The 15,288-nt window shown below is 40.1% G+C and overlaps 1 protein-coding gene across 1 annotated transcript in view; it reads left to right on the plus strand.

The window, feature by feature from the left end:
• The window catches only part of DUSP16 (dual specificity phosphatase 16), a 101,036-nt gene that overhangs the window by 54,927 nt on the left and 30,821 nt on the right, over positions 1-15,288 (plus strand). Inside the window, exons 2-3 of the mRNA XM_011993638.1 lie at positions 20-612; positions 1,489-1,627. Of these exons, the coding sequence (XP_011849028.1) occupies positions 385-612; positions 1,489-1,627 (367 nt within the window). The 5' untranslated portion in view covers positions 20-384. The remainder of the gene's footprint in view (positions 1-19; positions 613-1,488; positions 1,628-15,288) is intronic.

The raw sequence follows: 15,288 nt of genomic DNA on the forward strand, positions 1-15,288 counted from the left end.
TCTTTCCCTCTCCGCGTAGGCTTTCAGTCCAGTGTAAAGCTGTTGGAGCGCGGGAGCAAAGGTAAAGAATGATGTAATGCGCTGGCTGCCCCAAAGCATCTTTTGTTGTGGAATGGTTATTCCAGTCATCTCTTTATGAATCAAATGTGAGGGCCTGCTTTGTGGACGGAGTCCTTTGCAAGAGCACATCAACGGGAAAGAGAAAGAGACATTCACTTGGAGGGCTCTTGCTGAAAATGGGTTTAACTCTCCTTTTGCCAGTCACCACCAGCCTGACCTCATACACTTTTAGTACAATGGAGTAGCTGAGCCTTTGAGCGCACCACCATTACATCATCGTGGCAAATTAAAGAAGGAGGTGGGAAAAGAGGACTTATTGTTGTCATGGCCCATGAGATGATTGGAACTCAAATTGTTACTGAGAGGTTGGTGGCTCTGCTGGAAAGTGGAACGGAAAAAGTGCTGCTAATTGATAGCCGGCCATTTGTGGAATACAATACATCCCACATTTTGGAAGCCATTAATATCAACTGCTCCAAGCTTATGAAGCGAAGGTTGCAACAGGACAAAGTGTTAATTACAGAGCTCATTCAGCATTCAGCAAAACATAAGGTAAATGCTTTCCTTTTTGCCTTTTTAAAATAAATGGACACACTGAATGGGGAATAATTTTAATTGAAGCCTCCTCTTTAAGTAGAGAAAGTAATTTGAGGAAGTTTTGGTTGCTTTTTAAATTTTGGTGCCTTGTGGAACCTCAAAATAATTTGCTGTCCATATTGTCACATTTAATAATATTTCTAAACTATGCAGAAGGATTAACTTGCTTTAGTTTGGACAAGTGCTGTATTTTCTTGTGGCTTGCTAAAATTATTTTATTAAACACTATTTTATATTACCTGCAAATTTACTGAAAGGAAAGTCATTCTTTTCAAGTTCTTTGGAAAGAAAGTAGGAACTAATTATTAGGGGTGCTTTTTATATGTCATAACACATGTGGTAACACTGGTCAAGACTTAATGATATTATCTTCAAGGAAAGTTATTCCTGGGATACTAAAATGTTGTCTGTGTAGTGAGGAAGGCTGTTTTTTTCTTCACTAATACAAATGAGCTCATGTTTTAATTTAAATAAACAACTGATATCTTTGTTAAGCTGTAAAAGTCATTTTTACAAAAGTTTGTTTAGGTCCAGGGTTATGTTTATTTGCGTATTGTTTGGTTTATTTTGAACTTTACCGTTTTATAGCATAAAGGATTTAAAACCAGGGAATTGTGAGACCACCTACACAGAAACAGCATTGGTTTTGGTTTTTAAGAGTTTTGTATGCTGTCTATCCATAAATTGACTACATCTCATTTTTATTCAAGTTATTAATTGAAAACAGGAAGCAATTATTTGCCTCAGCACTGGTAAACGTGAGATCTTACGCAGTAGTTTGAGATTACCTTTCTCACCTTCTTCCTAACAAGCCTCATGTTTGCATTTCAGGTTGACATTGATTGCAGTCAGAAGGTTGTAGTTTACGATCAAAGCTCCCAAGATGTTGCCTCTCTCTCTTCAGACTGTTTTCTCACTGTACTTCTGGGTAAACTGGAGAAGAGCTTCAACTCTGTTCACCTGCTTGCAGGTAAGGCTCGTGATGGAATTAAAAGGACTCAGAATCTTGTTGAGCTGTGTGAGTAAGCATATTTCACAGTGAGCTCACATTACAATAGATCATCCCAACTTTGGTGTGTAAAATGATTTATTTATAGCTTTTGATTGATGTCACTGTCCTATTTAACTGGAATACTATATCATTCTTCCACATGGGTCAGTGTATTTTTGACTTAGCTCAAGTGCCTCTTCACTTGGTATTAACTGGTAGTGCCACACAGATTTGCACACCCATATGGATAGCTCAAAGCCAGCTGCTTCTGTCTGCCTTTTTCCATTCACCTGTGACAAAAGAACATCAAATGATGACCATCTCAGCTCCCGTTGTTAGTTCCCTTCCCTGTGGCAAGAACCAGACCAATATTACAGTGTCAGACTCTTACTTAACGTTTATAGTTGGAGCGGACTCCAGAGATAAGGTCACCTTTCTGGGCATTATGAACAATGAAATAGGGGGAGAATGTGTGCAGAATGTTTCTTCTGGTAATTAGGGGAACTGTTTTAAAAGTTACTTGTGTATTTTTATTTGTTTTATAATTTTAAAAAGGTCTCAACGTAGAAATGCTAAGCAACCAGATGATTTTATAAAATGTGTGGGAAGGACCAAATATTCTATATCTGTCCTGAAGGACGGCATCATAGGAGTTAATCCCATCAGATTCCAAAGAAGGCTGTTCATCCTTTGCTTCTCGTTTTGCAAATGAAAATCCTTTCCCTGGGAATATAGTTTGACAGCACACAATAACCTTAACATAAAGCTGCTGTGTTAGGCAGATTCAGCTTCAATGATAGACAAGAGTGCTCTTAAACATTTGATCTAAGAAAAACAAAATATTAAGATTAATTAGTTGTTGGTGTGTTAATAATTTTAAACTCTGTGCAGGTTTAGATAAGATTTCCATGTCTCCCGTTCTCTCTCACAAGGTTTTCCTCAGTTCTCTAAGAACCAGGATAGTTCCATCTTTTTCATTGTCTATCTGTACACCTTTCATTTATGCTGTGATTCCATCTGATCTTTCAATTAGTGTTCTTAAGTGAAGCCAGCTTGTCTTAGAATCTAGTTTTCAGAAGTCTGTAACTGAGAATTGTAATATTGGATTCTGTCTCTGTTGATAGACACATTCGTTTACTGGGAGTATGAGTGTGTTAAATGTAACAACTATTATTAGCATTTCACTAAACGAATGTGGTGAGTTTAGGAACTCATTTCATGTTTCACATGGCCACTGCATGAGGGACTTTATCTTGGAATCCTGTTAATGGGATCAGGGTATCAGGGTTTTTCTTCTTCTTCTTCTTTTTTTTTTTTTGAGATGGAGTTTTGCTCTGTCGCCCAGGCTGGAGTGCAGTGGCGCGACCTTGGCTTGCTGCAACCTTGGCTTGCTGCAACCTCTGCTTCCCAGGTCAAGCGATTCTCCTGCCTCAGCCTCCCGAGTAGCTGGAATTCCGAGCACCTGCCACCACTCCTGGCTAATTTTTGTATTTAAGTAGAGACCAGGTTTCACCATGTTGGCCAGTCTAGTTTCGAACTCTGACCTCAGGTGATCTGCCTGCCTCGGCCTTTCAAAGTGCTGGGATTACAGGCATGAGCCACCACGCCCAGCCAGAGTTTTTCTTAAAGAAGCAGTATACCAAGATGTCCTTCGTGACAGAGTGGTTATCCCACCCTGCTCTTGTTTGAGACACTTTTACCCCACGGGGAGCCCTTACTGAACATCTCGGTCAAGTAGACGCCCCCCAGAGGAGTGAGCTCATGTGGAGTTTCTAGCACAGGTGCTTTAGCTACGTGTCGTTACTCCTTTACCAGAGAGCTTTCCTGTGTTACCTGGGAAGGTTCTTATCGATCCTGTGTAGCCTTGGGAGGGGCACTCACTGGGCAATAAGGAAGAAACAGGACTGCCTGATTAGCTATGTCAACTCTAGGGACACGTGGTATGACACACTGAGTCAGAACACCCTGACATCCCCGTTTCATACAGGAAGTGTTTCTTAGGCCTAAAGGAAAGTCTGTGGAGGCCACGCCAGGAGCCACTTTAACTGTATTAGTAGCACGATATCTTCATCCACACCTCCAGAATCCAGTGTTTCTATTAGCTTAGGAGGTGACTTCAGGGTCTGAATTGCTTGTTTGGGAGTTTCTGAGCAGCTGGATTTCTTGTGACACCTCAGAGGGGATTCTAGATGATTAGAAGGCTTTCCAGTCATCCAAAAGCAATTGGGGATTCTTTTGGTTAGTGAATTTGTTCCTCAGGTTAGGTAGATCATTGGGGTAAGTGGATAACAGTATTGGAGAAAGTTTGGCCATCAATTCTTGGGAAACTGTTTTATTGCCAAGGTCCAGCTGCTCAGAGGACAAGCCAGGGATGTGGGACAGAAGGACACATTGACAAAAGTTTCTTAAATGTTTGGTTGGGGAGAAATAACTGAAAAGCGCGCTAGTTTCTCACAGGGGCTACCGTAAGTTACGAGGTCACTGGAGACGATTTTCACTGCTGACTGCCCCTGTGACTTTCAGCAGTTGGAGATTTTTGTTAGTCTCATTTGGACATGGTCATAGAAAGACAGAGTGGTTTCTTGGAATAATTTTTCTATCAGGTTAGAACTTTCAGCCACCTTGAGAAAAGAAAGCATCAGATATGTGAGATGGTTTTTATGGTCATTAGCTGTGGCAGTGAGGAATTGTGGCCCCACATCTACTCATACTCTCAGGGCTACCTTACCCACAGAAGAATGACTGGCTAACAAGGGAACAAGAGGACTCCCAAGAAATTGATAAGCTCTTTCCTTCAAACAAGAGGAGACTGACACTTACCTGGAGGACCTGCTTACATGGTCATAAAAAATGAAGGATTACTGAAGGAGGAGGAAGTGGGATTTGGGGAACCTCTACAGGAATGCGGTGGGCTTAGTGCCTTAACCTGGACCAGGTCTTGTGTATCTTTGTGTTCCCGCAAGACCTAACCCTTCTTAAGTTTTCAGTAAATATTTTGATATTAGCTTACCTGAAGATTTTATACTGTTTTTATTTCCTATGATTTATTAGTTTAGAATATAAGCGTATTAAGCAGTGATGAAGCCTGAAAGTAGAGAAAACTTCGGATTGTTTTGAAATAAATGATTTGGAAGGTGTATTTATTCTGTAAAGCAAATACATAACTGCGATGGGAAAATATCTAATATGAAACTTTCTTCATCTATGTAAGTAGATGTGAAGATGGTATTAAAATCTGATGAAAATGCTGCTGTAAACAATGCTAATTTTGTGTGGTCCTTAAATACTGGTGTTTGATAAAGAGCTAACAACCCTAGAAATCTAGCTCCACTCATAGGAAGATACAAGTCCTTGAATTCATGTTAATTGAGAACAGTCAGAATAATTATTGTACTTTTTAAAATGTAAATGTAAATTGATTGCTCGATTTAGTCATTAGTAAATAACCTAACCAAGTCAAACCAAACCATAGCATTGTTTCACTCCCAGTGGATTAAAGGGTTTAATATCAATAGCAGCTGGGTGTGGTGGTGCACCCCTGTATTTCCAGCTACTGGGGAAGCTGAGGTGGGAGGATTGCTTGAGAGCAGGAGTTTGAGGTTACAGTGAGCTGTGATTGCAACACTGCATTACAGCCTGGGTGACAGAGAGCCTGTCTCTAAAAACAACAACAACAACAACAAAAAGAAAGAAAGAAAAAAAATTATCAGTAGCAATCTCATCTTAAAAAAAAGAACAAATTTGGATGCCTTAGAAAGTTCTCCATCACTGCCTGGGCATGGTGACTCACGCCTGTAATCCCAGTACTTTGGGAGGCTGAGGTGGGTGGATCACCTGAGGTCAGGAGTTCGAGACCAGCCTGGCCAACATGGCAAAACCCCATCTTTACTAAAAATGTAAAAATTAGCCAGGCATGGTGGCACGGGTCTGTAGTCTTAGCTACTCGGGAGGCTGAGGCAGGAGAATTGCTTGAACCTGGGAGGCAGAGGTTGCGGTTAGTCAAGATCATACCACTGCACCCTCGCGTAGGCGAGACAGTGAGACTCTGTCTCAAAAAAAATAAAAAATAAAAAATAAGTTCTCTATTACCATTAATGGGTAGGTAATGGCAAACCACTGTTTCCCTTTTTTTTCAATTTTGAAGTCAGTTATTGAATAAATACAATTTAAAGACCTGCGTATATTCCCCACAACCCTCTTTGAAATTAAGACTTAAGAATTCATATTGGCTGGCACGGTGGCTCACACCTGTAATCCCAGCACTTCGGGAGGCCAAGGTGGGCAGATCACCTGAGGTCGTGAGTTCATAACCAGCCTGACCAATTTGGGGAAACTTCGTCTCTACTAAAAATACAAAATTAGCCAGGCGTAGTGGCGCATGCCTGTAATCCCAGCTACTTGGGAGGCTGAGGCAGGAGAATTGCCTGAACCCGGGAGGTGGAGGTTGCGGTGAGCTGAGGTCGCACCATTGCATTTCAGCCTGGGTAACAAGAGTGAAACTCCATCTCAAAAACAAAAAAAAGCATATTAATAGAGTAACAAAATGGGTGTGACATCAATGTATCATAATAATGATTTTATAACCTAGGATGGGCTTTTGTAAGGGAAAAATGCTATAATTCCTATTTGACTAAAAAAATTACTGGATTTCTAATAATTTGAAAAGAATCTAATTCGATTGAGAATATTTCAGAAAAGTTTAAGTATGTTAAATAATTAGAATTGTAGGAAAATATTGACAGAATAAACTATATATTTTTTCTTTTTAATAAAGTCCTTTGTGTCTGCTAAACTGTCTTTTGAACTTGTAATAAAAAGTCATAAACGCAGAGAAGACCAGCTTCGTGGGAGCAATAGGTAATCTGGGTATAGAAATTATGCAAGGTGTCAGGCATGGTGGCTTATGCCTGTAATCCCAACACTTTAGGAGGCTGAGGCAGGAGGATCACTTGAGCTCAGGAGTTTGAGACTTGCCTGGCCAACAGAGAGAGACCTCATCTCTACTAGAAATTTAAAAAACTAACCGGGTGCGGTGGTATCATAATTATAGTCCCAGCTACTTGGGAAGCTCACTTGAGCCCAGGAGTTTGAGACGGCAGTGAGCTGTGATTGCGCCACTGCACTCCAGCCTGGGTGACAGAGTGAGACCCTGTCTCCAAAAAAAAAAAAAAAAAAAAGAAATTACACAAGGTAGAGCTAAAGAGAGCCATGCTCTATGCCATGTTCTGGGCCTGTCTTTGTTTTTTCTCCTGCAGATACAAGATTTAAGATTGAGGGGAAGGGGAAAGATGGGGATTGGAGAATCCAAAAAAGGAACCATTTTCAAGGGTTGGTAATACCTTTCATGTTACTGCTAAACCTTAGATATCGACCAAAGAAAAAGGATCAGAAAAGAGCAGGAGGGAAGAAAAACTAGGTCCTAGTGGTAAAAGTGTTACCTGAGCACAGGATCTATATCTGCATCTGCAGAAGGTTTCAGGGTCTTCTGGTCAACTCAGTGCCATGCCCACACCCATTCCCTAGGTGATCTAACATCTGCATTGAGGAAATCCCTTTAAGCTGGAAAGAACAATGGATTAGGGGTCAAAGCTGTAGCCTGTGTTTTCTGTGTGTGTGTGTCTGGTCCTTATGGCAACTTTGGATAAGTCATTTAACCTGAATTATCTTGTATTTTTTCATCTCCTAAAAAGAGATAGTAACGCTTGCCTTATCATGAGGATTGTGTTAGACAACAGATGCCAAATTTCTGTATCAATAGTCTAAAAGACTATCCTTTAAAAAAATAAGAAACTTAGCAGTATGAGTTTGAAAACCAAAAGAATCAGTTACCAACATTGACTTTTTGAGCAACCTTTTTTGGTATTTTCAACAACCTGCAGAAAACTAGTTCTCTGAAAAATAAACTTGTTTCTTGGCTTTTACTTAGTCACTATGTATCAGTTTATTCTCCTTGTCTATTTCTAAGAGCGCCAGATTAGAAGTAAATACATGTGGAAAAAAGGAAAACGATTGAATTTGGGCTTTTATTTTATGCTGACATACGGTAAAGAGAGTAAATGGGTTAATTTAGTAGAAATAAAGATCAACCTGCATGTGAAAAATGCTGTTCTACTATGTCCTTCTCTCTCCCCAGTTATAGCCTGAGTAAAAGCAAAAGGGCTACACCAGGCTTATTAATTCCACAGCACTCCTTTCTGTCCTGTGATGCAGTAGAGGATAACCCTACGGCGACTGGGGGGAGAAAACCATAAATGGACCACAGACTTCAGCCCTTTCATTTACAAATGAGGAAAATAACAGAGCTGCTGAGTGACTCTCCCAAGCTCTCGCTGCCCAAGGCCCACATCCACAAGAAATTCCAGAGTCTTCTGGAATTTTGTCAGGAGGCTAGATTGGGAATCAAGGGTGTGCATTTCAGATCAGGCTTATTCTGAAAGGCTCTTTTTGTAATAGCTCTTTCTCAGTCTTTTTGAGAATTTCCGTCATATTCTTCATATTTTATAGAATATAGCAATCTATAAAAATATACTGTATATAAAATTTTTTAAAGCATTAAACTGTGTTAGCCAGAAGGGATCATCAAGTGAAAGTCTACTCTGTTTTATGCTGGTGTATAGCTGTGAATAAGGGTAGAGGATACCATTTATTAACACAGCAAAGGTCTTCGATTAATGTTTGCTATGGTTAAAGACCAAATACTAATTTCTTTGTTTTGAGTTGGACTTACTATTGTAGCTAGACCTACAAGTGAACAAAAATGTATTAGACTCTTTACACATTTTCAATTTAACAAGGACCTAGATTCTGATAACTGTTCTGTGTAATAAATGTATAGTTTTGGTTTAATGGAATTACTATCCTTCCTCATGCAAGTATAATAGAACCTGATCTTCCTGGTTACGGATTTTGCTGTTTGTGCTCTTATAATCAATTCTGTTATCTAGTTTGGTATTTCTTCTTCTTTGTCTGGAGAAGGGAAACGTCAGTAATTCCATTTCGAATCCTGTAGCATTTGGTCAATGAGATTGAAGTTAGTGGATTTCAGTCAAAGTATACCAATTATTAAGGAATTGACCGCTCTTGTGTCTAAAAAACTGCAGTGACTGAGAGTCACTGAAAACAGACTAAAAATAGATGCGATATGCACACATACACACACAATGGAATATTCAGCCTTAAAAAAGAAGGAAATCCTACCATTTTGCAACAATATGGGTGAACCTGGAGGACATTACGCTAATTGAAATAAGCCAGACACAGAAAGACAAATACTGCATGGTGTCACTTACATGTGGATCTAAAAGAGTCAAACTCATAAAATCAGTAGAACGGTGGTTACCCGGGGCTGGAGGACGGGGGTAATGGGGAGATGCTGCATAAAGAGTACAGACTTTCAGTTACATGATGAGTAAGTTCTAGAGACTTAATGTACAGCACGGTGACTATAGTTAACAATAAATGTATCATATACTTCAAATTTGCTGAAAGAGTAGATCTTAAGTGTTCTCACCACAACAAAAAGAGCGTAGCTATGTGAGGTAGTCATTCCAAGTGTATATGTGTATCACATCATCATGCTGTACACCTTAAATAGATAAAATGTTTGTCTGTTACTGATACTTCAGTAAAGCTGGGGGAAAAGGTGCTGTTTGCTCACTGGCTGCTGTGTATTTCTGGCTCTGTTTCTGAGTCTCAGTAGGCATGAATTCGTCTAAATTGGATCATCTTTTCTCCGATTGCTATCTGCCAGTGTGGAAAGTCAGTCATGTCTCTTCCCAGCTACCAGTGGCGAAGACATATGCTTGAGACTGTCTTTTGAAACAAACAGACTAGAGAGCCAACTAAAGATTAAAAATAGTCCCTTGGTTCCCCATCCTGATATTGTGCACAAACCAAACAGAAGCACCCCAGATGACAACAGTGACATCAGTTTTCCCTTGCCCCAGTTGTGGCAGCTGTGTGGTCTAGAGAAACACCAGGTCCAGCATATTCTTCAGCCCTTTCACTCACTCAGCCTCTCAGTGTTTGATGGGTACTTCCATGGTTGTGCCTTGGACTGGGCTCTCGGGGGTGAGGATATTGGAAAAGCAAAAGTCTTGCCCCTGCCCTTGAAAATCTAGTGGTTAATTTGGGGAAATGCACCTAAAGTGGATGAAACAAAGAGCAGTGTACGATCATTTGCTAAAATGTATGATACAGTGATAAGGGATGATTCAGTGTAGTCTGCAGAAGTCAGGGAAGACTTGATTAGGGCAATGGAATTTTAATCAAACCTTGAAAGATGAGTAAGATTTGGGTAGGGAGGGTTCTTCAAATTCTAAGGCGGAAAGAGAACATGATTAAAAATGTCAGGAATGAACATAGATTTGGAGGGGCAGTGAGGAGACCACAGTGGATTTTTTATGAAGGAGAGAACTGGGAATTGAGAGGACGTGAGATAAAATTATGTAAGCTCTTTAAATCAGAAGGAAGAATTTGTACTTTAAGGTGATGGGTGTTGTGAGCTATTGGAGATATGGCTGCAACACCTGTCGTCTCTCAGTCACCAGATCTTTCTTCCAACCTCTTGGGTCTGTCTGGTTTTCTGGTCTCCTGCTACCATGAAGTCAATTGAACGTTATTCCTCCCCCAGATTGCTCCAGGAGCCTCTTAACTGGTCCATTCACATGCTCTGTCTTGCCACCTTCCAATCCGTTGCTCACACTGCAGCCAAAGTTACATTTTTATTTTGTATTTTTAAACTAATTCAGATTATATCACTTCCCAGTTTAATATGCATCAATAACATGCAGTGCTCTTAAGATAAATTACAAAAATTTTAACTGATTCACAAAGCCCCACAGTGGCTGGCTTCTGCCTACCTTGCTAACTTCATCCAGTGCCACTTTAAGTCTTCAGTAGTTGTTTTGCCTTAGCTCCTTAGGCCTCCTCTCTGTTGCTCTACACCTACAATATCATACACCCTGGGCCTTCGCAGAGGCTCTCTCCTCTGCCCTGGGCTCTTCTCTCTGCTATTTACCTAGGTGTTTCCTGCTAGATTCAATGTAGTTGTCTAGCCTTCCCTAGCTACCAGGCAAAGTTGGTTTCTATATGCCTTTGGCCACCTACCATAATTAGTTAATTATTCATCTAATTATTTGGTTAAAGTCTATCCCATAAAACTGTCAACTCCAGAGAAGGCCCTCTGTCTTGGTCACCACTGTTCCGTTACCTAGCACTATGTCAGACTCATAGTAGGTGCTATTAAATGTTTTTTGAACTTATATGTGAAACACAGTTATCCCTTTCTCCCTCACTGCTCTGTGAGATCTCTTGTCAAAATGTGTAGTTGGCCAGAGAGAAGGACGGTAGACAGAGTGGAATATACAGAAGTGGTCTTAGGGGAGAGCCAGTGGCTAGATGGCTTAGAAAGCTTTGCGTTTCACATGGATAGCCTGAGAAGTGAGCTGTATAGTGTGATTCATGGACAGTTTACAAGTTAGTCAGATTTTATTCTTGAATCATTCTCCAGACACTAGACTTGTATTCCTTTTTCCTCTTGACTCAAGTTTCCCCTATTGATAATCTCATTTCATTATCTATTTTGATGATGATTATAGACATGTTCAACAGCCACACCATCCTTATCTGGGGTGTAATCGTAGTTGGTGTCTCATTGGTTTCCTATGGGATGTGCCCTGATTCCCTGAGCCATGGAGATGTATTACAGGACTCTCCACACCGTTACGGAGTCCTGCATCATTTAGGGGCATCAGAAAAAATTTTCTTTCCCTTTCATGTAAAGTCCTGTGGATATGGAGGAATCATAGTAACGATTGAGTGTTGCTTTTGGATAACCAAAGTGGCACTCACCAATTTTATCTTTTTTCCTGTAGTAGAAGAAAAAATGTTTTTTTCTTGCCTTGTGCCTCCCCGCTCACCCTGAGAGTCTTCTGGGGCATTGTGGTCTAGGAATAGGAAGCAGATTTTGTGCCCCCACCCACACCAACTAGCTTTTGGCTTTGAATGGAATCAGGAAATCCTTTGGAACACCAAAAATATACAAGACTTATGTCCATCAACAGCTATTCATTGTAACAAGGAAGGATTCGATAAACATTTATTGAATTCTAATTATGTGCCAGGCACTATGCTAAATGCTGAGGTGATTACAAAGGAGTATAAGACATAATTCTTACCCATCAGCAGCTCACAATAGCTGGAGAAGTAAGACAGGTCACAACACATACAGTTATTTCACAGTTACTACGTCAGTGGTAGATACTGCCAAATGATTGGTATAAATTTTATAGAGCCTCTAAGCCGGCAAGACCATGTCTGGATACGCTGGTCAAGGAAGTTGTTTGTTTGTTTTTAAACAGAATTAGGGAAGATAGTATCATGAAACTTTTGTCTTAGTGGTAAGTATGTGTAGGTGTTCAGAGGGTTTGAGTGGAAAATGTATTTTGTTGATCATGCTAAAAAATTTGGGGAACATACTGCTATAGAAGAGGTGCAACTTGTGCTTGCCTGTAGTTTAGAAGGAAATACAAAATGGATTGGAAAGGTTGAATTTTCAAAAGCCTCAAGGCGGGAAAGCACAGATGTGTTAGGAAAACAGTAGGGAGAGTCTGTGACTCTGGCTCTCCTACTTACAGAGCTTGTTAATTCTATTCGGCCACGTGGTAGATTCTGGCTGTATTCCTTTTGATTGGTTATTCTGGTTGCACAAGTCTTTAGAACAATCTTTGTTTCAGGGCGTTTAAGAGGAGTTTTTCTGGGCATAGTTATGTATTGCCAATTTAAAAGATCAGCAGAATAGTATCACTCTACATCTTCTGAGAACTAGTCCTTGAATAACACATCTGAATGTTGCCGATTGAATTGATTTAACTATTATCCTTAGTTGGCCGGGCGCGGTGGCTCAAGCCTGTAATCCCAGCACTTTGGGAGGCCGAGACGGGCGGATCACGAGGTCAGGAGCTGGAGACCATCCTGGCTAACACGGTGAAACCCAGTCTCTACTAAAAATACAAAAAAAGTAGCCGGGCGAGGTGGCGGGCGCCTGTAGTCCCAGCTACTCGGGAGGCTGAGGCAGGAGAATGGCGTGAACCCGGGAAGTGGAGCTTGCAGTGAGCTGAGATTCGTCCACTGCACTCCAGCCTGGGCGACAGAGCAAGACTCCATCTCAAAAAAAAAATAAAAAATAAAAAATAAATAAAATTTAATATCATACAATTAAATTAAAATAGTGCCTGTCAGTTGTTAGGTTGGGTAGGTGTAAGAAAAGCAAAGAATGATGAGAATCTTTAACATTTATTGTTACAAGAACTACCTTGGGGAAAAAACTCACTGTAAATAATGACTGTATTATTCAATTACAGAGACTGAAAAGGAACAAAACACGAATAGAAACAAAAGCATAAATTCTAAACGGTGGGCACTCATATACCTATATTGGCTGACCCCCTTTTTTTGAGATTGTCTGTGGGTTATACTTGTAGGTATAGGAGTTCTGATTGACTCCATTTCAGTAGTCGCTTTGACCTTAGCATAGCATTTCGTAAGTGTGAATTCCACTAGCTCTTAATGTATTTTAGGGGGAATTCCATGGTCAGATAAGTTTGGGGAAACTTACTAGACTTCAATAAATGAAACCAGTTTCTTTGAAGATACTTCTTAGAACCTTTAATAAGTTAATATGTGCTGTGACTCTCCCAGGGCGCTAGGATATACAATATTTTTCTCACATTTTGGACCGCTATCCTATCTGTCAGCTTCTTTCAGGACACTATTGCTCTGGGGCACACTATTAGAAGTTAACCTTACAGGCATTCTTTTTTCCACTTTGTGTCTCAGATGAATCCTAAGGAGGTGTAGCTAAACAACTGCGGATCAAAGGTGGAAGAAGGCCGCACAGATGGCGCTAGATAACTGAATGTCTGATCACTATAACAAAAAAACAGGGAGACAGAGGCGGGCAGATCACCTGAGGTCAGGAGTTTGTGACCAGCCTGGCCAACTTGGTGAAACCCTGTCTCTACTAAAAATACAAAAAAAGTAGCCGGGCGAGGTGGCGGGCGCCTGTAGTCCCAGCTACTCGGGAGGCTGAGGCAGGAGAATGGCTCAAAAAAATAAATAAATAAATAAAATTTAAAAAATAAATAAATAAATAAATATTATCCTTAGTTATAAGATCTGGACATTCTGAGTCAAAAGAAATTACAAGTTGCATAATTTTAGTGTTTAGTGATTTGTCTGCTGGTGCTTTGAAAATTTTTCATTCATTTGTTGTATATGTGGTAACTGTTGTATATGTTTTAACTACCAAAATTAGATAGAATTTCCCATTTCCCAAGTGTGTCAGGTGATAGAGTTGTTTAATACAGGGTGAGCTTTTTTGGAGATGTCATTTATAGGATAAGTTTTGTGAGATGTAGGCTACTTGTCAGCCTTCCTGAAAGAGAAATGCATCTCTCTCCACTCTTCTCTTGGTCTGTGCTCCAGTAGATGGTGGGATAGGGGTGGATGGAATGAGAGCTTTAAATTAATGCTTTAGATCATTTGGGGTTTTTCTTTTTAGTACGGCTAGTTGGAGAGTTGGCTACATGGGAAATAGATGAAATGCTGCTAATGTTGTGGAAAACATGTCACCGCTGTCTACCTTCCTAGGAGTAATTTACCAAACCTGTGTGGCTTGGCTTAGCCAGACCAAAGTGTCTACATTGAAACATTAGTTACACATTTTGTTTGTTTTCTTTAGGGGTATGAAATTATGTTGCTTTTTTTTCTTTTCTTCAACTAGTTTCAACTCTCCATGTTTACTGTCTGCTGATCCTGAAAGAATTGTGACCATACTTTAGTCTGTGAGTGTCTAGAGAACAAAGTTGCCTAAATCAGACATGTCAGACTGAGGCATAACAGAATTACTCTTAAGAGCAATTAAAGTACTTTAATGCAAAATAAACATTTTCATTATTTTCCATTTTTAATGTTAGAGTTGTGTCCTTTGTGTGATCATAAAGCAACAGATTTTCTTTCCAGTATGGAGAGAAGAGAGAACTGTCCTCTACAGGTGAAGGTGTACTCTAGTTTTTCACATATATTCTAAAATAAGCAACTGAAAGGATTGTGTTTATGTTACAAAAAGGGAGTTTTGTTTTACAAAATAATTAAACTATGTGAGAACTACAAAAGAATGTAATGGCCAGGCATGGTGGCTCATGCCTGTAATCCGAGCACTTTGGGAGGCCAAGGCGGGCAGATCACCTCAGGTTGAGAGTTGGAGACCAGCCTGACCAACATGGAGAAACCCTGTGTCTACTAAAAATACAAAATTAGCCGGACAAATTAGCCAGGCGTGATGGCGCATGCCTGTGATCCCACCTATTTGGGAGGCTGAGGCAGGAGAATTGCTTGAACCCGGGAGTTGGAGGTTGTGGGTGAGCGGAGATTGTGCCATTGCACTCCAGCCTGTGCAACAAGAGCAAAACTCCGTCTCCAAAAACAAACAGAAAACAAGAATTTAACTGCATAGTTCAAAACTGTGCAACCATATGAACTATATGCAGATGATTTAAAATACAAAAGTTAAATTTGCATATGACTTTTTAGAAAAATGTCTTCCATAAAGTAGAGCTTTGTATCAATATTATTTCTTT

Source organism: Mandrillus leucophaeus, unplaced genomic scaffold (genome assembly GCF_000951045.1).
Source record: "Mandrillus leucophaeus isolate KB7577 unplaced genomic scaffold, Mleu.le_1.0 Scaffold431, whole genome shotgun sequence".
Taxonomy (NCBI): Eukaryota; Metazoa; Chordata; class Mammalia; order Primates; family Cercopithecidae; genus Mandrillus; species Mandrillus leucophaeus.